Source organism: Ahaetulla prasina, chromosome 2, assembly GCF_028640845.1.
Source record: "Ahaetulla prasina isolate Xishuangbanna chromosome 2, ASM2864084v1, whole genome shotgun sequence".
In the NCBI taxonomy this organism is placed as follows: domain Eukaryota; kingdom Metazoa; phylum Chordata; class Lepidosauria; order Squamata; family Colubridae; genus Ahaetulla; species Ahaetulla prasina.
In genome coordinates, this window is record NC_080540.1 from 271,295,607 (window position 1) to 271,322,616 (window position 27,010).

Consider the following 27,010-nt stretch of genomic DNA (forward strand, 5'->3'; position numbering starts at 1 on the left):
TCTGCTATTATGCTAAACAAGTTCCAAATCCTGTGGGGATTGTATAAATTACCAATAACTATAAACGTGACGTTGCATTTATTGTCTTCAGCCTTGCTCCATACTGGAACCTGCTGGTCCCAGCATGTATAGAACTCATTCCATGAAAAACAGAATTGATTATTTGTAAAGAACTAAAGAAAATGCAGTATACTAACATTTATTTTCTATCACATCATTTGTAAAGTGGGGGGGATTTCATTTTTAAAAATTTATTCTACCTTTTTTATTTCTTTATCAAGTGTTTTTAATACTTCTTACCTTGACTGGCTTTATCAGTAATGCTACTATTAGGATTAGTACCGGAATAAAGATAAATTAAATTTACTTAAAATAACAAATCTTAAATACAAAGGATTGTGTTCTTTCATTTGTTTTCACACACAGTATCACAGATAATTTATACTTTTTAAATTTTATTCCTTATAAGTGAAACTTCTTAAGCACTTATTTCACTACTGAAAATATAAATTCTATAAAACTAACTGTTCAAGAAATTGACAATATGTTTAAAACATAAAACATAAACTTTTAAATTCATAATTTACATACAAAGAATAGTATTTTCAAGAAAGCTGTTAAATAAAGCTTGAAGACGAACACAATGAGACATCATTTTGGACAGATTTCTACAAATTTGTACAGGAGATTGCTCAGTATGCCGTAAAAATAATATTTAATTTTAAATTACCCTCTTAAAATATAAATGAAAAAGTTTATAAAGGTATCATTGACAAGCAAGATTAAAATTAAAAATAAGCTTTACTAGATGGGAAAATATAAATCATTCTTACAAAACTTGCAATGAGCTCATCAAATTCAAATGCAGCTTTCCATTAAGGTTTTTTTATATATTAAAGCAATAAACATGGTTCATTTGTCTTTCACTGGTTGCCATGTTTTTCTGTGCTGTTGCTATGAACTTCAGCCATTATCTGCGCTCCAAGGTAAACTACATGAACCATCAACAAAAGTGACACCCAATCTATGGAGTTCATATTTTCTCCAGATTATCTATGCTAGTTGACAAGCTGGTAATGAAAAAAATCACACTAAGCAAATGGTTCTCTAATAACAATAAATTTTCTATAAAATTATGAAGGGTACAAAATGTTTCCTTGCATCTATTTTGTCATGAATTCTAATTAATGCTGCAAAAAACCTGAGAGTGCTGGGTCATCACAAGAAGTATATCAAGGCTTGATTGATACTATGGGGCAAGTTGGCCTACAGTGCCAACATTTCCTTCTTTTAAATTAATGGCCATCCCACCTACCCTAATCATATAGCTCAAATTATATTCTTCTCCTTATTTCAATTTTCTGAAAGCATGGAGGCTGGTAAAGATCAGTCATTTATCTTCTAATAGCTGGATAATAGATCTATCACAATATAGCATCTGCAGAAATTCAGGTGTTACATTCCCCTCCTCCACGTAAATCTTTTACAAACATTGAATCAGTATCTTTAGAAGACACTAGATTATTCATATATCTGTAATCTAAGCATTACATTTACACATTTTCTCTTACATATTTGTTACATATGTTAAGGAATACATCTGATTTTGCTCCATTTTCCCCAAAACAATACTGTACATTAGAATATATCAGCAATTTTAATGAAAAAACTATTAAGAGTAATAGTAATAAAATAAACACGTGTTTGACCTGCAAGTTTTTAGACTTCCCAGGAATAAGCTGCTACAGATAATCCTATTTAAGTCTTCACATGATAGTCACTTTATTTTAAATGAAATATATATTTAAAACCCACAGCTGCAGACCCAAAAAGGCCAATAAGCACCAAGGACGCTGTATCTGTGGAATCCCTGGGGTCCTCTGAGCTTGACTGTTTGCAGAAGTTTCCTTACCTGACTAGGTAACATCATCAGTGATCACATCATCAAACCACTGATGATGGGTAATGAAAGGTCTACAAGCAAGGAATCAAACTCTAAGAGTACCAAGGACTCCACAGTTCAACCCTGAACTACATACTGCTTCTTCTATTGGAAGCTATATCTACTATGACATACAGGTAGACCTCTACACTGCAATTGTGCCCAAAATGTCCTTTGCCAATCAAGGCAGTTGTTAAGGAGTCATGCCCCATTTTATGACCTTTTTTGATGTGGTTGTTAAGCAAATCACTACAGTTAAGTGACTCAAGCAGTTGAATTTGGCTTTCCACGTTGACTTTGCTTGTCAGAAGTTTCTTAGGAAGTGTTGTGGTCTGCCAGCAGCCTGCGGAGCTGGCAATGAGTCAGACAGTGATGAGGCTGAGGAAGAACATGGGCCAGTCCTGGAGGCTGGGGAAGGCCTGGATGAGAGCTCTGCGTCAGAGACAGAGGTGGGGCCAGGGCCATCTGGGAGTGATGTGCGGACTCCGGAGCCTCCAGAGGCTGACAGTAGTGAGGCAGAGGAACAAGAGGAGTCTGTTCCTAATGCACGCATGAGAAGAGCTGCCAGAAGGCAAGAGCAGCTAAAGCAAAGAGGATGACTTGGGAGTAGGGCCAAGAGATAACAGGCCCCTCCCATAAGGCTTAAAAGATCAGCAACAGCGTTTGGGCTCTTTGCCGGAAAACAGCGTTTGATAGAATTGCTCCTTGTCTTGCTGCATTTATTTCTTGTTGGCATCTTCTGCTTTTGAACTTTTGCCAAGAAAAGCCTTTGGCAGTTTGCCTAACTAGACCAAGGTTGGTGATAAGACTGAAGAATTGTGTTATGAAGAATTTGCTTTGATTTAGTTTGAACTATGCTGAGAATGAGTTAATTCTCAGCTATTCTAATAAAGTCTGTTTGTTTTTAAACTGATTGCGTCTACTACTACCTACTTGGGCCTGGGTCACAATAGGAAGGTTACAAATGGCAATCCCAGGACCCCAGGATGCTGCAACCATTGTAAATACATGCTGGTAGCCAAGCACGTGAAGTCTGATCACATGAGTGTAGGGATGCAGTCACAGTCATAAATGTGAGAACTACTCATCAGTCACTTTTTTCAGTGCCATTGTAAGTTTAAATGGTCATTAAATGAGTGGTTGTAAGTCCAGGACTACCTGTACTGTAAACTATGAGGCTATGTTTCTATACTTGCTTCCATTTTTAAAAAAATTTAAAGATTAAATATTCTTCATACAAAAACTACAGGACTCCAAATGTAAAGGTGTCTAGAATGTTCTTTATGTTTTTTTAATATTTTCTTTTTTGTGTAAGAAGATACAAAATTATTTAAAATGGATAAAATAACAACTAATCAATTTGTATGGAACGCAACATTCATCTAAAAGCCAGAATTACTTCAACCTTAGTTAAAGCAGAATTAAAGAATTTTTATTCTGACGATATTTGCCAGTGATAATCATGCCTTCATAATTGAAGTATTAATTATGAGAATTTTCCTATCTACTACAATCTAAAAAAAGCTATCTTAAAAATGACCTCTAAGCAATTTTGGACAGAACTCTTCATCAGAGCTTTCAATCTGTAATGTGTTTAGGGTCCAGTCATTCAGAGAGGGTTGATAATAGCATGGTAATTTTATTTTGTTAGCTTTATAGTTCTTATAAAAATATTGTAAGCCAGTAGGATTCCATGTATATTCAAAGACAGGATTGTAAATAAATAAATATAAACACACATAAATAAAGAAATAATAACGAGTGGTAATGGGGAAGAGATTTAAATATTCAGTAATTCATACTGTATACATTTAATTTGTAAATTTCATTTCTTCGATTCAGACTTTCTAGACAAGAACACAGTGGGAAATGAGAAGAAATTATTGAAGGACCAGCAACCAGCATATCTGCTCACAATGTCTATCTTTTTCACAATAAAGTAGCACTTCTAGTTCACCTTAATTTTTATTTTATTAGAATTTTGTCTGATCTTTATTACTGTATCAGTAGCTATATCTAAAACTTGAACTCTTATCCTAGTGAGTTTTATGCTTAAAATGGTTTAACATAGGTAAAAATATCACAATTCTAATTTCATTATAAAGCTTATTAATTTTTGTTACTTACCGTGCTTTTGTCTTTCAAAAGTTTCTCTATTACTTCAATTAACATTTCTTTTTGTTCTGGATCAAGACTAAAAATTTAATATAAAAAATGTCAGTAGATATTTGACAGATTTGGGCTAAATGTATATTCTAAGTGGACAAAAAGAAACAAGTCTAATGGACTCCATTCTAAGTTATAATATGGATATATGTCTACTGGACAATGAAAAAGAGAAAATTAAATAAATTTTGTCAGAGCTTTTTCAGCTGCTCAATAAAATTGAACTTGTCACATACAGAGCATATATACTGTTCTCTATCTATGCTGAAACAGAGCACTTATTCAAAGTAATTTTGTTGATTTTTATCTCCATTAGCAGATGGTTCTTATCATAAACTTTGTAAAACTTCATTATGCTAAATATTTAAAACATTTCTTATCTATTAATGGTTAGAGATAATTTACCTGTAAAGTTTCTGAATTGCATGGGCAGCATTTTTTCTAACGTAAGGTGATAAATCAGCTGATGCTTCTTTGATAGCAAGCATCATAATTGGAACAATAATTGGCACTCTGATACTTGATAGCACCCGCAAAGCACTTGCACGGATCAACTGATTATGATCCTAAAATAAAAATAAAATACAAATAAGCTTTAAATAAATGCCACTTATTAAAGGCATGCATTTATTTTTGGTTTTTTTCTACTTTTTTATCCTAACACTTTATTTTATGACCCAGTTCTAAAAAAAATAATAATCAAAAAGAATAATCTAGTCCAGCCACTGTAGATATTTATCTAATAATAGATACAAAACAATCAAAACTTGTTTTAACTTTTAAATTCTCCATTAAATAATTAAAACTAAGGTAGATAGAACTGCCTATATTTAGTAAAATATATGCTTAGAATTGTAATTAATTTATTGTGCTTTGTCCATTAAATCTTTTTGAGAAAAATGAGAACATCAAATTCAACAATTTGTAACAACAATTATTTTAAATTAGAAATACTAAAAAAATAGTGTATTTTCATAAATTGTTCATTTTCCTTGATTGGAAAACACTGACTTTGGTATAAAGTGAGTGGTTATATAAATGTTTTATAGAGTAGAGAAAGGTAGGGTGATAGGGCAGGAGGATAAGATAGGATAGGGACAAGGATAAGGATAGGGATAGGGTTAAGGGTTAGGGTTAGGGTTAGGAAAGGATAGGATAGGATTATTTGGCCAAGTGTGATTAGACACGTAAGGAATTTGTCTCTGGTGCAAAAGCTCTCTGTGTACATACAAAACAACATAGTAACTTTTCTACTACCACCAAGAGAAGGTAGTAGAAAAGATGAGAAGGATAATAGTAACATAGCCATACTACTTAGATATAAGAGAGTACTATGGGAATTAGATGTTCCACAGTGATGGCATGAAGGACAAAATTGTTTCTGTGTCTAATTGTTTTGACATGCAATGCCATGTAGCAGCGTTCCAGTGAGAGGAGTTGAAACAGTTTATTTCCAGGATGTGAGGGATCTGTAGTTATTTTCTCAGCCCTCTTTCTGACCCGTTCAGTATGCAGTTCTTCAATGGAAGGAAGGCTGGTTGCAAGTCCTACCTGTTGATGTCTGTATCTGTCCTATTTGGTTGCTGTACCAAATCCAACAGTTATAGAAATACAAACAACAGACTCAATAATTCCTCTGTCGAATTGTATCAACATCTCCAGGGGCAGTCTGAACTTTTTGAATTCACGCAGGAAGAACATTCTTTGTTGTGCCTTTTTAGTAATGGTTCTAATGTTAGGTGTCCATTTCAAATCCTGGAACCCAAAACTTGAAGGACTTAACTGTTGTTACTGTGTTGTCTAATTTAGTAAAAAGCGATAGAACAGAACAGCTCCTTCCAAAATCCACTCTCATCTCTATAGTTTTAAGCGTGTTCAGCTCCAGATTATTCTGGCTGCACTACAGGATTAGTTGTTCAACATCCTGAATATACTGTATGCAGACTCATCACCGTCCTGAATGACACCAATGACTGTTGTATCATCTGTAAATGTCAGTACTTTAACAGATAGATCCTTATTGGTATTGGTTATTGGTATTGCGAGAAAAGAGTAATGGAGAGACCACACAGCCCTGGAGTAGGGGGCACCTGTGCTCATAGTTTGAGTGTTCGATGTGACTTTACCTAGCTTCATCTGCTGGTTTCTATTTGTCAAAAAGTTAATAATCCAGTTATAACAGTGATGGCGAACCTATGGCACGCGTGCCACAGATGGCATGTGTAGCCATATTAATGGGTACACGAGCTCAGCTCCGCCAGCTGATTTTCGGGCCTTCTGAACCCACCATAAGTAGGGAAACAGGTGGGATCAGAAGTTTTTTTTTTTTATTCGCATTTATACCCCGCCCTTCTCCGAAGACTCAGGGCGGCTTACACTATGTTAGCAATAGTCTTCATCCTATTTGTATATTTATATACAAAGTCAACTTATTGCCCCCAACAATTTGGGTCCTCATTTTACCTACCTTATAAAGGATGGAAGGCTGAGTCAACCTTGGGCCTGGTGGGGCTTGAACCTGCAGTAATTGCAGGCAGCTGTGTTAATAACAGACTGCATTAGTCTGTTGAGCCACAAGAGGCCCTTGTTGGGGCAAACAGTTGGCAAACAGGCTGTTTTCAGCCTCCGGAGGACCTCTGGGGGAGTGGGGCAGGCTGTTTTTGCCCTCCCCAGATGCCTAAAAAGGCTCTGTAGCCAGGTGAGAGAGAAAAATGGGCCTACCAGGCCATCACGTGCCAGGAGCAGGGGGAGCGGGAGGTCGCGCACGCATGTGCAGGGGCAGGGCGCATAGAATTATGGTATGGGCATGCACACGACACCCCCTTCCCCCCCTCCTGGCACGCGATGGCAAAAAGGTTAGCCATCACTGTCCTATAAGTATGGATAGGCACAGCTAATTGACAAATAAAATAATTCTGTGAAATGTCACCACAATACAGGTTATTAAATCCAGAAAATATACTATAACAGTTAAAAACAAACTGATACCATTTCTATAGCTATTCTTAATTTTGTAATTCCTAAAAACAGTAGTGTCTTTCCCCAAGATTGTGCAACTGCTTTTCACACTCCTGCTATATATAAACCATCTCAAAGATGTCATTGCATTTTATTCCTCAATCAATGTCTTTACATTCCTTCTAGAATTCCACAGCGTCTGATACATAGTCCAAATAGGATAATGCTTAAGCAGGAGCAGTTATGTAACATATAACAAGTGTAATATTACAGTTTATTTCAGTAGTCAATATTAAAGAGTGTATAAGTTTTGCATACTCTACAGTTGTTACCAGGAATTTGATTAAAACAATGTTATTTATTCCACTTTTCTATAAATATCATATTTCCTTCCCCGTGAACTTTCACTTTTCTAACCCAACTAGAGAAATAATAGACTTGATATCTATGGAGGGCAATCTATTAGATCCAATCAGATTGGATTCAACCACGGTGACTGCCATTAAAATACCACTGAAAAATTCTCTTCCCTGCAGCCCTAAGTACAAGTCTGTAACTTTCTTTAGAGGAGTGAGAAAACCCTTCCGAGCAGATCTGAGATCCTGCAAGGGACTGAAAGAGAAGGAAACTTCAGTTATACAAATAGAAAACCACATCTGCAAAACTGGGTTTAACCCAGGGGTGAAATCTAAAAATTTTCCGTACTGGCTCTGTGGGCATAGCTTAATTGGTGGGCATGGCTTGGTGGTCAGGTGACCGGGTGGGCATGGCCAATAACAGTAAATAATAAAAATAATAAACAAAGTACACAAAATAATAAGAGGTACCAAAAACCAACTTTCACACTTTACACACACACAACACAACACAACTAACTCACACACAATGTAAAAGCAGCTGCACTTCACCCAAAACGGCCCCTACAGCAAGCAGAAACCTCACATAGCCACAAAAAGCCCAAAAACCAACTTTCACTTTACACACATACAACACCAACACAACTGACTCACACACACACACAAAATGCCACATACAGCTTTGTAAGATTTTATGTGTCTGTGTAGTTAGAGTGAAACACTACAGAAACACACCAAATCTCAGAAAGCTGCACAAATATTTTATTTTATTATTTTATTTTATTTATATTTTTTAGATAAAAGCAGCTAAATTTAAAACTTCCTTAACTTTAAATTGCTATGTCTAAAAAAAAAAAAAAACTCCTTAAAAAAACCCCACTTAACTATTTTTTAAAGCTCTCCCCCCCACCTTACTTACTCTATTCAAGGGACAAGGCAGGCAGATTGAGTTGCTCACTGATGAGATGGTTTGCAGGCAGGCAGATTCAGTTGCTAGCTGATGCAATTGATTGCAGCAGCCGAAGCAAGGCCGGAATAGCGAGCGAGACCAAAAGAAGCAGGAAGCTGCCAAGTAGGCAAGTGGGGACCGGGCGATTGGATGGGCATGGGTGGGGGAGGGGGGCAGGAATTTTTGCTACTGGTTCTGCAAACTACCCACCCTCATCATTACTGGATCGCGCAATCCGGTACAAACCAGGAGCATTTCACCCCTAGTTTAACCACTTTCAACTTTTAAAATGGTACTTTATATAAGCAATAAAACAGATTACCGGTAACTTTCAGAAATAAAATAGTATACTTTTTGGGTTTTGTCTTGAAAATCAGCTACAACTTTATAAAAACAAAAATAGCTTCTCATTTAATTTTACTCACTTTCAGAGCACGCTGAAAGGTGCTGATTGACAGCAGTGCCAGATCCTGCTGCTCTTCTGCATAACGCATCAAATAGACATATACAAGTTTTTTAATCTGAAAAACAAACCAGTTCATTTGGACATATTAAAATTTGGTATCATCCACAAGAACATCCAATATGGTTGTTTAAGATTGTTACATTATGGACATTCTATATTCCCTGCAACATGATATGCTTGCATTTTATATATAGAGTTTTTAAACAGGTAAATCACTGAAATTCTACAGCTTACAAAAATTACAGTTTAGTTAATTTCTAAATAAAGCCCATATAGGTTTAAATAATCCTAAACAAAAAATTGATTTCAATTTTAAATAGATCATAAGGAGTTGTAAAAAAAACCTGTAAAAAAACCTTCTAAGTACAGTTGTGCTATAATTATTGTCACTATCTGAAGAAATATTTCTCTGCCTATTCTGCCAAAAAGCAACATATTAAATCACAGAAGGTTACAAGGCTTTAAATTATTTGTTGTTGTACTATGAACAAGCAGCAATCAACACTGACAACAAGAGGCCTGTATAGTGAATGACTGCAGGTGTGCAGAGAAAGCCTCTGTTCCTTGAAACCACTTGGAGATCAGAGGCAGGAGAACTTCAGTTTCGTGACTGCACCGTTCTTTCATCATTTACTTTCATTCAATGTTACAGCATTCATCCCTTTAAAACTAATAATAACAGAGCCACATTAGAGTTGAGGAACACAGGCAGTTCTGTTTAATTAGTTTATCAATACAAGTATATCAAACTTCATGAGTTATTGACTAAACCTTTTGTTATTTCTGCTCTAAACCACCAATTATATTTTAAGGTCACTTTCTGCATCTTTTAATGTGAAGCCTAAAATTAAGTGTAGGGCAATTCGCTGTTTATAAAAATTAATTTGACTGAACTAAATGTCCTTGACTAGCTTTGAAATCCTTGTTCTGCCACATGGTCTGTAACTGAATCTTTTTCTAGAAATGTGATGGTCAGGGAGAAAAAAGGCGAAAACCCAATGATAAAAACACATTTTCCCCTTTTCAAGTACTTTTCTTTACTGTTCACGTTTTTTTTAAAAACTGAAAAAAGAAGTATGAAATATTCCCTAATATTTTTATTTAAAAATAAATATAAAAGTAAATAACAAAAATCCTAACTCATGTTAACAAATAGACAAATGGTATGCAAAGGGATAAAGAAGCAGACATCAATATTAGCAAACTTTTAATTTCCAGAAAGCCAGAGAATGATAAAATAACATAAAGAATTAAACCTAAGAAGAACAGCTGAGTAGAAATAAATTTAAAAATATCCCTACAACAAAACAGATTGTAAATGTATGGCAGATATGGGGTGTTAATTTTAAACTGCTACAATACACTTACCTCATAGGTTTCAAGCATTACTGCAGATTTATATCTTTGATTAATGTATCTTAATGCCTATTAAAATCTATAGACAACTAAACTACTCTGAGAATTTCAACGTAGCATGCATTGAAAATTGTCAGAAGAAACATATTTCAATATTCAATTCACATGTTGTTGGAAAGTGTACAGTCCAGCAATGTGTATTTTATGTGAAATTGTTCATAATGCAGCCTAGTTTCTTCCACAAAGATACTTATAATGTTTGCTTAAAGCAAATGTTTTAAGTTGTCCAGAGTCACTGAGAGGTGAGATGGGTGGCAAATGAATAAAATTTTATTTTATAGTCTATAACAAATGACTGAATCAGACTGAAGAGATTTTAGCATTAACTTCTATAACCCAGCATGAAAGAGATTATTGCTGGCTCTGTGTTCACAATACAGCTGTAGAGTACTTTGTATTTAGTGCATAATATGCAGTTTCATAAATCATGATAATACCATGCTAACACATTAACATATTCCATTAATTATTACAAGCAAGATGTGATGCAGTGTTTGTAGCAGGCAATAAAGCTTTGCTTTAGTATCTTTCAAAAGGTAGGCAAACATTTCTGCCCTGGTTCAGAATTAGTTTAACTAATGTTGATGTGAGGGTACATTAACTCCTCCCTAAAATGAAATATGAATATATTGGAGGACTTTTATTTTGGGATAGTAAGCTTATATGTTGGCTGGCTCAAATTTCTCAGTACAGATATGAAGGAAGCTGATTGGCAAGGAAAGAGGAAATAATTATCTCTTAGGAAGAACCTTATGGTTATTTTAACTTGAAATATTCTCATATTAGTGAATTATTGTTTCATTATTCAATTTTGATGTTCATAATAACATTAAATGGTTTATTAAATATATAATATTTGTCTGAAATAAATAGTTTATTCGTAATTCCCTATTCTTAAAAAGAGCTACATTCAATGCCTCAGTTTCTAAACCTTAACAATTCTAAAGAATTGCTCTAATAAAAAGCTAATAATCACACTTTTCAGATAAATTTTATATCATGTTATAAAGACTATGGAGGATTACCTTTGGATATACAGTCTGTATAAAAAACCCACTACATCTCTTACCTCATAAATTCCTAGTTCCATTACTAGAAGCCAAACTCATAACACCTAGTACATTGTCAGTAATAAGATATACAATAAAGTACAACAAACTACATTCCTCTTAATGATGATAGAGGGAGAGAAAGAGAGCTAGCTGCAAGTAGCTCCATGCAGTATTTCCCATTGGTTTTAAAGTAGCTCATATGTAAGGTTGATTTAAGCTAGTGATCAGAAACCCCTACCCTACAGGCCACATGTGGGTCCTGAACTACTTTTCTGAACATCCTATCAAATCTTCCCACTGAAAGTGCTTCCATTGATTTTTCATGGAAAATAAAACCATGAAGGTATGTAAGCTTTAGAAAACTGTAGCAAGCTAACCCCCCACCATGCCCTAAAGCACTCCACTCTACTAACCTGCATGACTTTAATTAGTTTGACATCTGTTGGGACACAAACTCTACTATGCATGATTCTTCCAGAAAACTAAGGCTGAATGTAGTTGTAAGATCCTATCTGAGTCGGTCACCAGGACCAGAGGTTCTGTCTTCTGAGCTTTCGGACTCATGCTGGAGCCCACCTTCAGGGAACTTCTCTCTAGACTCTGGTCCCAGTGATCGACCCACATTGGATCCTGCAAACATTATCCTGGGACACATATATATTTCCCTTCATTCATGAAATCAGAGTTTAATAAACTCAGAGAAATGATGAATGGAATTCCACAGAAGGAGAAGGCAATGGGGAAAGGAACTCATTAGCAGTGGAATTCCTGAAAAATAGATGTTAAAGTATATACAGTGCAGAAGAATATCAAGGATTACAGAAGTAAACATGACCACCCAAAATTCTTAGTAAAGATCTGAATAGAAAAAAATATACCCATAAATTGATGGAAAGAGATATATATCACCAAGGAAAACTACAGAGATTTTCCAGAATTGTAGAAAAGGTAATCGGGGAAGGTAAACTCAGGATGACTTGGGGCAAGGATACTAAGGATACAAAGAAAAACAAATGTGATAATACATTTGTTTTAGTGTAAAAACATCCATTGGTCATCCATTGGTAAAATCATCCATTTTTACGTTATAAGAAAACATTTAATAGTAGTGACCATAAAACTATGATAATATGAATACTCTCTTGATATTAAGGAAGACTTGGACACAAATCAGCTACCAAAGTCTGTGGATCCACAGATCTGTATTGCTCTGTATTGATCAATACAGTTCAATCACAGTGTCTGAATCCAGAAAAAGATAATCCAACTAATCAGACTCCAAAATCCCATTAGAAAAGTATGTAAAGATCTGATCAGTTGATCACTAGAGTTTAAGCAGCTGATAGGGGCTTGAAAGCATATCTTGGAGTTCAATAAAATAAACTTGAGTAAATGCAGAACAAAGATAATGAGAACTATCTGGCTGAGAAGTTAATAAGAAAAGGAGGTCGAAGTGAATGGGAGATATTAAGTTATTTCAGTGATGAGAAATTATAGACTTCATACAAAAGACTACATTTTAATTATTAAGTATATTTAATTTAAGAAGGATCCAGGCAAACATTATGTACTATGAAGAATGAATAGACTGAGCTAAGTGAGAATATGATAATCTTCAAAAATCCAAATACTGTGCGTCAATAAAAGGACAAGACATCTTTATATCAATCTATAAGATGATGGAGTAATAAATTTAATTTTACATAACATTAGATTATCATTGAATGTTAGGAAAAGTTTCCGAAAAGTAATAGTTCAATAACCAATTACTAAGAGAGCTGATGGGCTTCATTTCACTGGATGTGATCAGAAATTTGGATTTCTGCTTGGAGCAGCCTAAATGTCTCTGTCCAATTCTATAATTCTTTGAAGAATCCAAATGTGATTAGAGAGAAAAGAATGGTGGAGAAAGAAATAGTTTAGGTAGACCACCAAGTAAAACAAAATGCATGTCATGGTTTAGTGCAGAACTCCATGAAGCCTAAACAGTTTGCACAAAACTTCCCACTGATGTACAGATGATTTTTTTAATATACAGTAATAATTTTATTAGCCCTATTTAATGAGATCATTTCCTTACATTTAAACATTGTACATTAAATCAAGCATAACAATTAATAACCCGTTCATAACAGCAAAGAATATCTTCGGTTTCAGAAAAAAAAATTGTATACTCCTAACTTATTGTTATGCCTGATATAAAAGCAGCTGAAAGAAAGAAATAATGGGAGAGGATATTATTATACAATTTAATAGATACAATTTAATAATCTGAATAATCTATATTCAGAGCCCCTGGAATAAGTAATTCTGTCTAAAATAGCAATGACAAATCAATTTACCTCTCAGGATAATGCTTTTACTTAATACTGTATAGACATAATCAAGTCTCCATATTTTCCTTCAACTATGACTGTTCCCTTTATCCTATATCTTGACAATAAAGAAAATCTAAGTGTACTATTAAGACTAGTAAAGATGTTTCTCCATAAACCTGCTTTTAAATCTGATATTTTTTTTTGTTTTGTTTACATTTATACCCTGCCCTTCTCCGAAGACTCAGGGCGGCTTACAATGTATAAGGCAATAGTCTCATTCTATTTGTATATTTTTACAAAGTCAACTTATTGCCCCCCCAACAATCTGGGTCCTCATATGTTACAACAAGTACTTTTATAAAAAAATGTTTGAGAATACAGAAGAAATACATTGGGAAGTGTATCAACATAATTCAGATAATTCATAATTCTATTTGAAATGCATAAATTACTGTAGAATATAAGAAATAAATGCAAACTAATAAAATATGAGGAAAAACAGATACCCATTAACAAAAACAGATACAACATGTAACCATTAATTTATTTATTCATTCAGCTTATGCCTTCTACTTCTACTGTAACAAATACTCAATGAGTAACTGATGGCCCTACACACACGGGGGGGTCCGACAGGACTTGATTTATATCTCTGGACAGTGGTTTAATGATCTGGTATTAGGGGATTTAGTGACGGTACCGGTGTCATGGTCAGATCATTTTCTCCTCTGCCTAGACTTTCAGACCACCGCTCACCACCACAGGGAGACGGAACCAATGCGTTGGTTCCGTCCCAGGCGCCTGATGGACCCCGAGAGGTTCCAGACGGAACTTGGGCCATTTCCTGAGGATCTTGCCCACGGCACGACCGAAGAACTAGTTGCGGCCTTGGACGTTCTTACGCTTCCTCCCTCAGTGCGTCGGCAGATAACCGCCCGGCCACCCTGTTTCGGGTGACCCGTTCCCTCCTACACCAGGGGGGACGGGATGACCCCTTGCAGGGACGTGCCGAGGAATTTAGTGGTTATCTATACGATAAAATCGCTCAGCTTCGGGATAGTTTGGACCAAGATTGCGATGATCCGGATGAGATGACTGAGACGCGTCTTGTTGATGTTGTTTGGGATGGGTTTGATTCTGTGGCTCTCGAGGACATGGACAGGTTGCTGGGGAGGTTACATGCCACTACATGTTTACTGGACCCGTGACCCTCCTGGCTGGTGCTGGCCACTCAGGAGGTGACACGAGGCTGGCTCCGGGGAATTATAAATGCTTCTTTGTTGGAGGGGGTCTTTTCCGCCGCCTTGAAAGAGGCGGTGGTGAGACCCCTCCTCAAGAAGCCTTCCCTGGACCCAGCTATTTTGGGTAATTACCGTCCAGTCTCCAACCTTCGCTTTGTGGCGAAGGTTGTAGAGAGTGTGGTGGCGTGGCAGCTCCCCCAGTACTTGGATGAAGCTGTCTATCTAGACCCATTCCAGTCCGGCTTCCGGTCCGGGTATAGCACGGAGACAGCTTTGGTCGCGTTGGTGGATGACCTCTGGAGGGCCAGGGATAGGGGTTGTTCCTCTGCCCTGGTCCTGTTAGATCTCTCATCGGCTTTTGATACCATCGACCATGGTATCCTGCTGCGCCGGTTGGGGGGGTTGGAGTGGGAGGCACCGTTTATCGGTGGTTCTCCTCCTACCTCTCCGACCAGTCACAGACGGTGTTGACAGGGGGGCAGAGATCGACCGCGAGGCGCCTCACTTGTGGGGTGCCTCAGGGGTCGATTCTCTCGCCTCTCCTGTTCAACATCTATATGAAGCCGTTGTGCGAGGTCATCAGTGGCTTTGGGGTGAGTTACCAACTGTACGCTGATGATACTCAGCTGTACTTTTCCACACTGGGCCACCCCAACGAAGCTGTCGAAATGCTGTCCCGTTGCCTGGAAGCCGTACGGGTCTGGATGGGGAGAAACAGACTCAGACTCAATCCATCCAAGACGGAGTGGCTGTGGATGCCGGCACCCCGGTACAGTCAGCTGCAACCGTGGCTGACTGTTGGGGGCGAGTCATTGGCCCCAACAGAAAGGGTGCGCAACTTGGGCATTCTCCTGGATGGACGGCTGTCATTTGAAGATCATTTGGCGGCCGTCTCCAGGAGAGCTTTTTACCAGGTTCGCCTGGTCCGCCAGTTGCGCCCCTTTCTTGACCGGGATGCCTTATGCATGGTCACTCATGCTCTCGTCACTTCTCGTCTGGATTATTGCAATGCTCTCTACATGGGGCTACCCCTGAAGTGCACTCGGAGACTCCAGTTAGTCCAGAATGCAGCTGCGCGGGTGATTGAGGGAGCATCACGTTGCTCCCGGGTAACACCACTCCTGCGCAGTCTGCACTGGCTTCCTGTGGTCTTTTGGATGCGCTTCAAGGTGCTGGTTACCACCTTTAAAGCGCTCCATGTCTTAGGGCCCGGGTACTTACGGGACCGCCTGCTGTTACCTCATGCCTTCCACCGACCCGTGCGCTCTCACAGAGAGGGTCTTCTCAGGGTGCCGTCCGCCAAGCAATGTCGGCTGGCAGCCCCCAGGGGAAGGGCCTTTTCTGTGGGAGCACCTACTCTCTGGAACGAACTTCCCCCCGGTTTACGCCAATTACCCGACCTTCGGACCTGTCGCCGGGAATTGAAAACCTATTTATTTATCCAAGCGGGACTGGCCTGAATTTTAAATTTTTAAATTTTTTCAATTTTAATAATTTTATTGGGTATTTTAATATGGTCAATTTGACGGTTTTAATTTCGGCCTTTATTGAATAAGTTTTTTAATTGTTATTTTAAGTTTGTATATTTAACTGTTTTAATGTAGGCTGTACACCGCCCTGAGTCCTTCGGGAGAAGGGCGGTATAAAAGTTTAAATAATAAATAAATAAAATAAATAAATAAAGTATTTGACTAATATGAGAGCCACTTTGATGTGATGGTTAAGGCTTCAGTCTAGAAACTGGAAGATCATGAGTCTGTTTGACACAAAGCCAACTGCATGACTTTGGGACAATCATTCTCTCTCAGGAGGAAAAACAAATCACTTTTAAAATTTTGCCATGAAAACTTCACAGACTTGTACAGGCAATTGCCAGGAGTCAAAACTGAATAAAAGGTGCATACAGGCATGGGCATGCACAAATTACAGCAGTGCATTCGGCCCGATCCTCCTGGAAGGATTCAGGCTGCTGGTTCAAGAGTTAACATACCATTATTTCACCAATGATGGGCAGAACTAACCTAACCAGAGGTATCCTCATGGGGGCAGAAATATTTGTACCAAAGAATTTTAATAAGGACAGATGCAGCTTTGCCAAACAATAAGTAGGTACAGAATCATGCCAAATATTAGCAATGAATAAGGACAGAGGTAACCTTAACATTAACAGTTTAGCAAAAGCAACATGTAACTGACAGGAATTTCTATTAAAAGCAAAGTAAATACACTGAACAAGGTCAACAGACAGGAATAACTAGACCTATATCACATGTTCCTATCACAGAAGATTCATTACTTTTTCTACATCTGTTTCACTGGAACATTATTATAATTACTGTACTGGTAGTCCTTGACTTATAACAATTTGCTTAATGATTGTTCAAAGTTACAACAGCACTGAAAAAAGGGACTTAAAATTGTTCTTCACACTTACAACCATTGCAGCATCCCCATAGGCACATGATCAAAATTTGGACACTTGGCAACTGACTCATATTTATGATGGTTGCAGTGTCCCAGGGTCATGTGATCTCCTTTTGCAATCTTCTGACATGCAAAGTCAATGGGGAAGTCAGATTCACTTAAGAACCGTGTTACTAACTTAACAATTGCAGTGATTCACTTAATAACTGTGGCAAGAAAGGACTTAGAAGTTTTAAAAGATGCTCTTAGAATTAGAAGAACAAGTGTTTTGTCACCATACCTCAATACTTTTACTTGCTACATTCTTCACTACAGCAGGAAACAATTCGGATGCATTTTTTCCTCTGGCAATCATCTTAAAAAGAAAAAGAAAAAATTCCTTTAATATAACATGCTACTTTAAAATACAGTGAATAATTTAATACATATACACTAATACTACATTTCAATTTTCAACTAAGGTCCTTCAACTCTGAAGTAAGTTTCTTCTTTGATAACATATCTTAAAAGGAAATTCTAAATTATATAATTTTTCAAAGAAATTTCAATTACGGTAATTTAAAACAGGTACATAGGTAAATTACTTCAATTTGTTCAAGGGATAGTTCAAAAAAATCTAGAATACCAATGAATTATTCTGAATTAAAAAGGGGTAGAATTGAAGCCAAACTGTTATGAGACTCCATAAATATCCCAGTAATACTTACAGCATAATAAAATGGCAATATTATTTTTAAAGTACTGTATGTTGTATTATTTAAATGGCTATAACTGCAGCATACTATGAAAGAATATATTTGGAATCTTTTTAAAATATATTTAGTATCATAATTTTGCCCAGAATCATTTCTTGTGAGATAAATTTCACAAATAAAAATCATGATCCCTGTAATTTCAATAAAAATTGAGTATTTAAAAAAAAATCCTTAGCCTCACTTGACTATTCTCCTTTATATTAAGAAAGAGTTGGGTGCTGAATAAACATAAATTGAGTATGAAAGTGAGTGATCATAAGCTTGCTCATTGAGAGAGAATGGAATAATATTAACTCACAGAACAAATACACAAAATACAACTAATGGGTCTAAAGAAATCAAAAGCATTTAAAAAGTTATCGTTGGACGGATTAATGGGAATTTTAAAAAGAGGTAGAATTTTAAAGGACAAAGGGAATGCATGAATTGGTGTACAGACATGGTGGAAATAAGGATGGTTTTCAAGGATAAATAACTATCAAAATGACAAGAGAATAGTGTTGGTATTAATTACATTTTAGGTATGTTCTTTTTATCTCATGCCTTATTTTCTTCAGCTAATTGTTTTTCTGTGTTTTGCATAATGTTGTCTAATCAATACGCACCTACTTAAGTATACTGTAATTTTAAAAGCCATTTTAGCACTCAGGTTTTGCAAACTACTTGTTGTAAGTCTGTTTATTTGTTTCTGGCCTCTGGTCACGTATTTTTTTATTCAAAATATACACCAGCTTTTCCAAACATTGGCATAAACAACATGTGGACTTGAACTTCAGACACTGTAAACCACAGGGAGTCTGAATGGAAAAATAAGAATGCAAAAAAATACCTGCCACAATTTCCTAACCAGCATCTAGAGGAGGATGCCAAGAGTGAGGAAATGCGACCTATGCATTTTTGATTCTGCTGATCATATTTAACAAAATATACAACAGTCCAGTTTGGATCCAAATAGGGACTCCTGTGAACAGAAAAGCTCCTTTCATTTAGATTCATTTAGAATCACCTTGACTGAACTTTTTTTCAATTCTCCTGAAAATCTCTTAGAAAGTTCTTCAAAACAGGGAGAGGCGTGAACAGCCTCGCGGTGAGACAATGCTTTCTTTGGGGTTCCCAGAGAAACATTGATAGGGTCTTTATTGACTGAAACTATCTTGGAGGGCCAGTGAACAAGAGAGGCACGGACTGGCTAACAGAGAAATTGCAAATTCCCTGGTTAGTCGGAAGCAGCCTCTCAACCAGATAACTGAAAAAGCGGCCATTTAATGAGATGAAACAAAGCTGGGGTGGTCACAGTGGAAGCGGAGAAGCAACAGACTTGGAATCATCTGGGTGAGAAGCTTTTTTTGATTATATGTTTCTTTTCATAAATCCCTGGAAATATCCTGAAGAGAAGTGAATGGCACAAGGAGAGGAGGGAAGAGTGGGGCGTGTGTCAGCTCTCCACTTGCAGTAGCTTAGTGGCGAAGAAAGAGGATTGGCCCAAGCAGAAGTAGTGAATTGAATAAATTAGCAAAATTAATTTGGGAAACAAGAAAATAAAAGCAGGAAGCCTGATTGAGTATTTTTAAATTTTGGATTGTTGAATTTTTACTAAATGAAATAGAATTGAGTCAAAGGATCGCATGAATCATAGTTATAAAATTTTTCTTATTTTTCCTGAGTGAAAGTGAATTGCAGCGCCATCTAGAGGCACCAGTAAAGAGACATTGCTTTGAATAAACTGAATAAGAGGACTGGCCTTGAAGACTGTAGGTTGGATTGATAAGAAACAGCTGTGTCTGGCAGAGAACTGCATATTGAGACTGTTATTCTTAACACAAGCTGAAATAGTGTGTCTTTTGAAGTTGTGAATAAGCAGAAGCAATAGCAAGATTGTTGACATTTGATACACAGCCTTGACTGTGAGAGCTTTTTCTTTTCTTTTCTTTTTCTTTTTTCTTTTTGGTTTGGGACTTTATCACTATTTGTCCACTTTTAGTAATCCCCTATTTTTTACTTAGTGTGTGTGTGTGTGTGTGTGTGTGTGTGTGTGTGTGTGTGTGTGTACCAAGAATATGAATTGTGCTTTTTCCTTTTGGCCTTTGTTTTTTCTTTTTTCTTTTTTGCACAATATTTTTTTATTTTTTGTTATTGTTCTTTTTTCTTCCTTTCTTGGCTGGTTGGTTTTCTGGATGTTTGAACTTCTATATTACATAAAATTTTGGATTAAGGCAAGAAGAACCTGAAGAGTGTGACGTTTTGGATTTTTTGGTCTTTTTTGTTTTGTTTTTGGGTTTTTTCTTTTTTCCTTTTCTTTTTCTCTTTTTTATTTTTGTGTTTGGATTGGTGGAGTTTTTTGGTCTCTATTTTTATAGAGACCAAAACCCTTTGAAAATAATAGAAGTTGATTACGATAATATTTGTATAATGGGAGACTTCAATGCAATAAGGGAAGTTGATTGGGACTATAAGACGAAAAAAATTAATAAAAAACCTAGGAAAAAGCTCCCAAGGGCTTTTTTTACAATGGTAGAGGAATTAGGCATTCAAGATGCCTGGAGAGAAAGACATTTGAAATTAAAACAGTATACCTTTTATTCAAATGGACATAGGTCATGGTCCAGAATAGATAAGATGTGGATGTCAATTGACTTATTAGCTAATGTATGAGATATAAACATTGAAGCATGTATTTGGGCTGATCATAATCCGATTATAATTACATGAAAGGGACAAAGAAGGAGATTAAGATAGACTTTGAATCAAACAATATTAAATGAAAAAGAGTTTCAACAATTTGTGAAGAAAGAATTGCTTTTCTTTTTCAAGGAAAATAAAAAGGAAGATACCTCACTGCAAAATGTGTGGGATACAGTAAAAGCATACATTTGAGGGTTTGCAATGACTTACTTGGGAAAAAGAAATAAAAAGAAAAGACAAACGCAAAAGAAACTGGAAGAGGAATACAAGAAATCGGAGATGGAATTACAAAAAGACATGCAAAACAACAGGATTAAAAATCAAATGGATTTGAAAAAACATGAAATGAATTTAATTGAAAAAGAGGACTTGGCTTATAAAATAAAGAGGTCTAAACAATTTTTTTTGGAAAATGCTAAAAGCCAGGTAGATGGCTGGCGTACAAAATGAAAAATGAGAATGAAAAAAAACCCTAATCAACCAACTAATGGATGAAGAAAGACATCTATGTTATCAAAATGAGGAAAAGGAAAAAGTGGTACAGAAATATTATGAGAAACTCTATAAACAAGAGACAATACCAGAAGAAAAGATTATACAATATTTAGAAAAGACTGATTTACCAAAAATACCAGAAAAATATAAGGAGGCCTTGGAGGGAAGGATAACAATGATGGAAGTGATAGAGGGAATCAAAAAACAAAATAATGGTAAAACACCAGGTCCAGATGAGTTACCAGCAGAATTGTACAAAACTTTACAGAATGCAATTAGCAATACAATTGCTAATTGCTAATACTTGGAAGTATTTAATGATCTTTTAGTGAATGCAAAGATACCTAATTCTTGGATGAAGATGTATATTACTCTTATACCGAAGGAAGATACAGATTTACAACAAGTTAAAAACTATAGACCAATTTCTTTGTTAAATGTGGATTATAAAATATTTGCATCAATAATGGCGAAAAAATAGAAAAGGTTGTTAAGATGCAAGACTAAGGGTAGGATTTGGCTTATCAAACTGGAAATTATATTACCAAGCAGCAGCACTATTTTGGATAAAAGAATGGATTGTATTAAGAAATACGAGACTACTGACTTTGGAGGGGCACAATTTACAATTGAGTTGGCATACTTGTTAATGGTATGGGAAAAATAAGATGCATAGTTATTTTCAAAGGCATTATGATTCTCTCCTTTTTATCTGCTTTCAGGTGTGATTTTTACATTGCCCACACCTGTTACTTTCCCCAGGTGAGTTTAAAGGAGCATCACATGCTTGAAACAATCTTATTTATCCACAATTTTGAAAGGGTGCCAATAATTTTGCCCAGCCCATTTTTGGAGTTTTGTCTGACATTATGTCCAATTTGCTTTTTTTCCTGCCTTTTTTTTTGTTTTGTTCCAATACACACAAAGGGAATAAACATGTGTATAGCAAAACATGTGTCAATGCAATACTTTTCTGTGAGAAATACTTGATTTTCTGGAAAAATTTCTGGGGTGCCATGACTGTACAATTGAATTAGATAAATGGCAGCAATTATGGGAAAACAATAAAGTAGGGGGGAAATGATAAAAAAAATACCGAACTGATGCTGTAAGATTGGTATGCTCTCGGCTTCCGTCAATTAAACAACAATCTATTGGGATCTCGGAAGCAAGTGTTCTCTACAACAACCCCTGCCTTTTATCATGAGGTATCTCCCCCCAATTCCAACAAAACCCAACGGCTTTGAATACCTGGCTCTTCATTCAGTGGTTGGGCCAGGTGTCTGAAATCCCCTTTAGAACATGTGGGTTGTTTTCTTTGTTCCCCCTTGTTTTTGCCATCTTGCTCTTCATTTTTGGTCTCTCATTTTTGTTTTTATGTTTTAAAGCATTTGTAAATCACCCAGAGTTGCTGGGAATCAAGGGACATGTAAATTTATTAAATTATTTCTATGAATGTTCAAAATGAAAGAAAGATGCAAACTGCATTATACACATAATAAAAGCTAAACATACTCCAACAATCCTTTTCATAGCTTCCAATTTAGCAGAATCTTTGCTGCTTTCCAACATCTGCTTAAGATCTTCATTTCTATAAAAGAGAAAATGAATATGTAAGGTTATTGGCATCAAAACCTGATTGTGAACTTCTTAATCATAAAAACAAAAAAGGGATCTGACATGCAACACAATGCCAGGATTCAGCAATGCGGGAACTTACCTAAAGAAAACCTGTTGCAAATTCCATTTTGGGGAGATATTAAACATATCCCTTTTAGAACAAATCAAATATATAAAATACTATATATTTTATAACGTATAAATATATAAAATACTACCATGTTTGCCCGAAAATAACTCCCTGTCTTATATTTTTTGACCCTGAAATAAGCGCTTGGCCTTATTTTCAGGGAGGTCTTATTATTTTGAGGCTCATTGAGCAAGACGGGGTTCCTCTTGCCGTCTTATCTGATTTCCAGCTCTGTCTCCCTAACCCTAAGCAGAGGAAATGGCAGGGACCGGCTGCACATGTGCTTAAATATTTTCAGGGGAGGGCTTATTATCCAGGGAGGTCTTATTTTTGGGAAAAGAAGTAAGCAAGAAAACAAAGATTTTACACTTTCCTGTTCTGGCAAATGATTCCCATCACAAACTGGAAAAAATCCATTTTACAGGAAGTTTATAAGTTACAAAAAAATAGCTTCCTTTTAGGTTTCTGGATATTTAGGGAGATGCAGCATTCTAAAGGACTACCTCAAAGTACTTCGTATTTACTATTACATTTAGAGTAGCATATGCTATATTATACTTTGTCAGAAGGTCAATTTCCTTTAAATCTGCATTTGAACTTAATTTGCATTTTCCGATATCCATAAGATCCAGGGCATATAAATAAGAAAATTTCCTCAATAATATAGAAGATAAAAAGTAGTTTTCTATACTTTTAACTTTAAAAATACTTTTTTACATAGAATTCATAACAGAGGTGCACACTTAAGAGCATTTGTATACAGTAGCTAATATAAATCTAAGTCTCCCAGGAAGATGTTTATTAAATTAATACTTATTTTTGAATATGTACAAGTGGAAGAGTTTAAGACTGAAATGAGATACAGTAATCTCTTTGGAGAAAAGGAAGCTGCTTGCTCAGTTAAGGATAGTGCTCCCTCTATGATGCCCTATGTCTAGCTAGCAAATTAAGTATTATCTAAGGGCTAAATCCTTCTAAACTAACAGACTTTGATGTCTAAGTTTCACAAATTGTACCTTTGTATATTGGGATTATACAGAAAAGGTTATTTGGGAAACAAAAACTTATTTCCATATATTCAGGACCCACAGCATGGGATTTATCAGATGCTTAGAGGACATTTCCACATTCTATACAACCCAAGTGATTAGAGAGACAAGAAAAAATAGTCTTCCTATAAATACTGAAACAGGAAGTACAAATCATTTCTGCAATCTAATGTGCTAAAACCAAGAGCATATTGTGGGAAAGTATTATGATTATTGTTGTGGTGGTGGTGATGCTGGTTGTTGTTGGTCTCAGTCAGCCAGATGTTTAGACTGGATTTTATATTTCTCTCTACCAAGTCTTTCCCAATGTCTAGACCAGGGGTGTCAAACTCAATGCCTACAGACCAGATACGGCCCGCGGGATCCTTAGATGTGGCCTGGGGGGCCTCCCTGGAAACAGCAAAGGATTAGCCTGCAGTGCCTGCCAGCAAAAATGGAGCTCAGGACAGCCACACGCTGCCCACTCGAGCTCTGTTTTTGGCTGCAACCTTCTCCTGAAGGCATCTGCCAGTGAAAACAGAGCTCCGTTTTCACTGGCAGACAGCTGCGGGACGTCAAGCTGGCCACACCCATCCTCACCAAGCCCATCATGACCCCTGAGGTCAAACACAACCCTCATGCAGCCCTTAATGAAATCAAGTTTGACATTCCTAGTCTAGACCATCTGACCATTGAAGCATAGCATCATTTATATTAAAAAAATCAGATTCTGAACTGGTATTCAGCCCCAGCTTACAGCTGATCGCAGTGTGATCTACAGTTTGTTGTGGGACCCCACAGTCATATTGAATGGAGGACACTATGCCTCATAGAGAGAATCCCAGCAATACATCTGGTAATTTGCAATATCTACAGACATTTAGGCCCCTAAGAAGCAAGACCCTTATGTGATTATGTTTACATTGCTATGTGATGCATTGTATGTATGGGAATCATTCTTGTTTAAGGTTCAATTTCTTTTAAACTTTTATTATATATATGTATTGTTAGTTTTGTCATTGCTGTGTATTCTCCAAGCTTAAGTTTTCAATTAGGTATTGTTGGAATGGGGTATTACTTCCAATGTTGAATGAAGTTTATTCTTATTCTTGCATATATCCCATTAAATGCTATGTACATTTATTTTGGATTTTTTAATTCTTCATTGTATTAAAATGTTTTAATTGTAATATATATTTTTTAGTTATAAGCTGCCCAGAGTCGTTGACTGAGATAAACAGTTACAGAAACTGAATAAATAAAATACAATGTTTCTCACTGATTTTTTTCTGAGACTATAAGTAGTAAGAAAAGTTGTAGTTTCATTTCAAATTTAAATTTATCATTTATTATATGGAAAAATAATGCAATAAATACTATTTTAACTAATACTATTACAAATAATAACAACCCTTGGATAGTCCTATTGATCTTTGGAGGTTGATACGGTGCACTTTGAAAAACCCTGGGCTGGAGATTACCAGCTTGACTGGTGGTCACCTAAAACAGTGATGGTGAACCTTTTCGGCATTGAGTATCCAAAACAGAACGCATGTGTGCGCATGTGTACCAGAGCCCCGGAAACTTGAAGAGCAGCTGGCCAGTGCACATGCCCACAGAGACGGCTCTGCGTGCCACATCTGACAACACGTGCCTTAGGTTTGCCATCATGGACCTATAATCATTACTAGGAATCCCTTGGAAGGAGATACCTGCCTGTGAGGTCTTTCAGTTTGTAATAGGGAAAAAGAAAATTATGCCACAACCTTCCAGTATAAAAAGTTTTTCATAGCACAAATTGTCTGCCTAGTCTGCAATAAACTGAGCTCACTAAGAGATAGTATTTTTCTCTTTTTTTCCTTTTAAGAACAACTTAAATTGCTTTGTGAGTCCAAACCACATACCTGTCACCAGTGCAACAGATTCCCTCCATAAATGTGCTGCTGTAAGATAAAGCAGCTGTTTCTCTCATCTTCCTCCCACCCGATGTAATTATTTCCTCAGAGTATATACAAAAGATGGAAGTTTGTAAAGGTGCAGCAATAAATGCAGCGTTCATGTCCAAATGCTTGGCAAGAATGAGATTTTTTAGAGCCCAGCAGAAGTAGTAGCAAATCTGAGGCATGGTCCACTGTTCTTTGCACAAGGAATGCTACTATACTGTATTCAAAGTTAGAATCTGAAGTGAAAGTAAACTAATCAAAACAAAGAAAAAATGAAGATAACTTAATGAAATACTTACAAAAAAAGATTTTCTTCATATGATTCAACAGAAATGCTAGTAATCCTATTTTCTTCCTCAGTAGGCTCCGATTTTAGAGTAACGTTGAGCATCTCTGCCTTTTCAAGAATAAATGTAATCCTGCAAGCAACCCCACTGAATTTATCTAACAAAGAGTACTTGTTCCAGGCCTCCAAATTTAGCAAAAAGAAACAAGCATGCTTGCAGTGAAAGCTACTGATCACGATCAAGAAATTAGAATGATTATGAAGTAACAGGATACCAACTCCCTTCACTTTAAGGAAATGCATACGCTACCAACAATCATTTCCTCACAGAAAAACATCTTACTAGCCAACTTCAACAAACAGCATGACACAGCAAGACATGAAAATCATTCTTATTCAATTGTTACCTTATTCCAGTTTTTCAACAAAAATCATTCAGGAACCTGTAGCATACATCCAAAGGGAAGTTACAAATTATCTTAATATGAAATTAATAGGATTATGATGCATTTTGCATTCTAAAGAAATGTTAAGTAAGAGGTGGTATTGGCAGACTATGAAGTAGTAAACTATAAAGCTAAAGAATTGAAAAGCTAGAACCAGTGCAGTTTAAAATGAAAACTGAATATATGAAAAGAATAGCCATGATAAACTAACTTTTAATGAAATTGCTTCAGTTGATTATCCTATTCCAATGCATTCTGTACAATTAACAAAACAGAGAATTAATTAGCAAGATATTTTTCCTTATCTCCTTAACCCAAACTGCACAATTGTTTAACA

The 27,010-nt window shown here is 36.2% G+C and overlaps 1 protein-coding gene across 3 annotated transcripts in view; it reads right to left on the minus strand.

Moving 5' to 3' along the window:
• AP3B1 (adaptor related protein complex 3 subunit beta 1) overlaps positions 1 to 27,010 on the minus strand; it is a 184,193-nt gene that overhangs the window by 134,938 nt on the left and 22,245 nt on the right. The window contains exons 2-7 of one of the 3 annotated variants that reach the window (XM_058169358.1): positions 25,903 to 26,193; positions 22,736 to 22,811; positions 17,569 to 17,643; positions 8,797 to 8,892; positions 4,514 to 4,674; positions 4,070 to 4,136 (exon numbers count right to left, since the gene is read on the minus strand). In XM_058169358.1, coding sequence (XP_058025341.1) covers positions 4,070 to 4,136; positions 4,514 to 4,674; positions 8,797 to 8,892; positions 17,569 to 17,643; positions 22,736 to 22,811; positions 25,903 to 26,123 — 696 coding nt within the window. In that variant the 5' untranslated portion in view covers positions 26,124 to 26,193. Of the gene's footprint in view, positions 1 to 4,069; positions 4,137 to 4,513; positions 4,675 to 8,796; positions 8,893 to 17,568; positions 17,644 to 22,735; positions 22,812 to 25,902; positions 26,194 to 26,240; positions 26,479 to 27,010 lie in introns of those variants that run through there. The other 2 variants (XM_058169356.1, XM_058169359.1) reach the window with 2 other exon arrangements.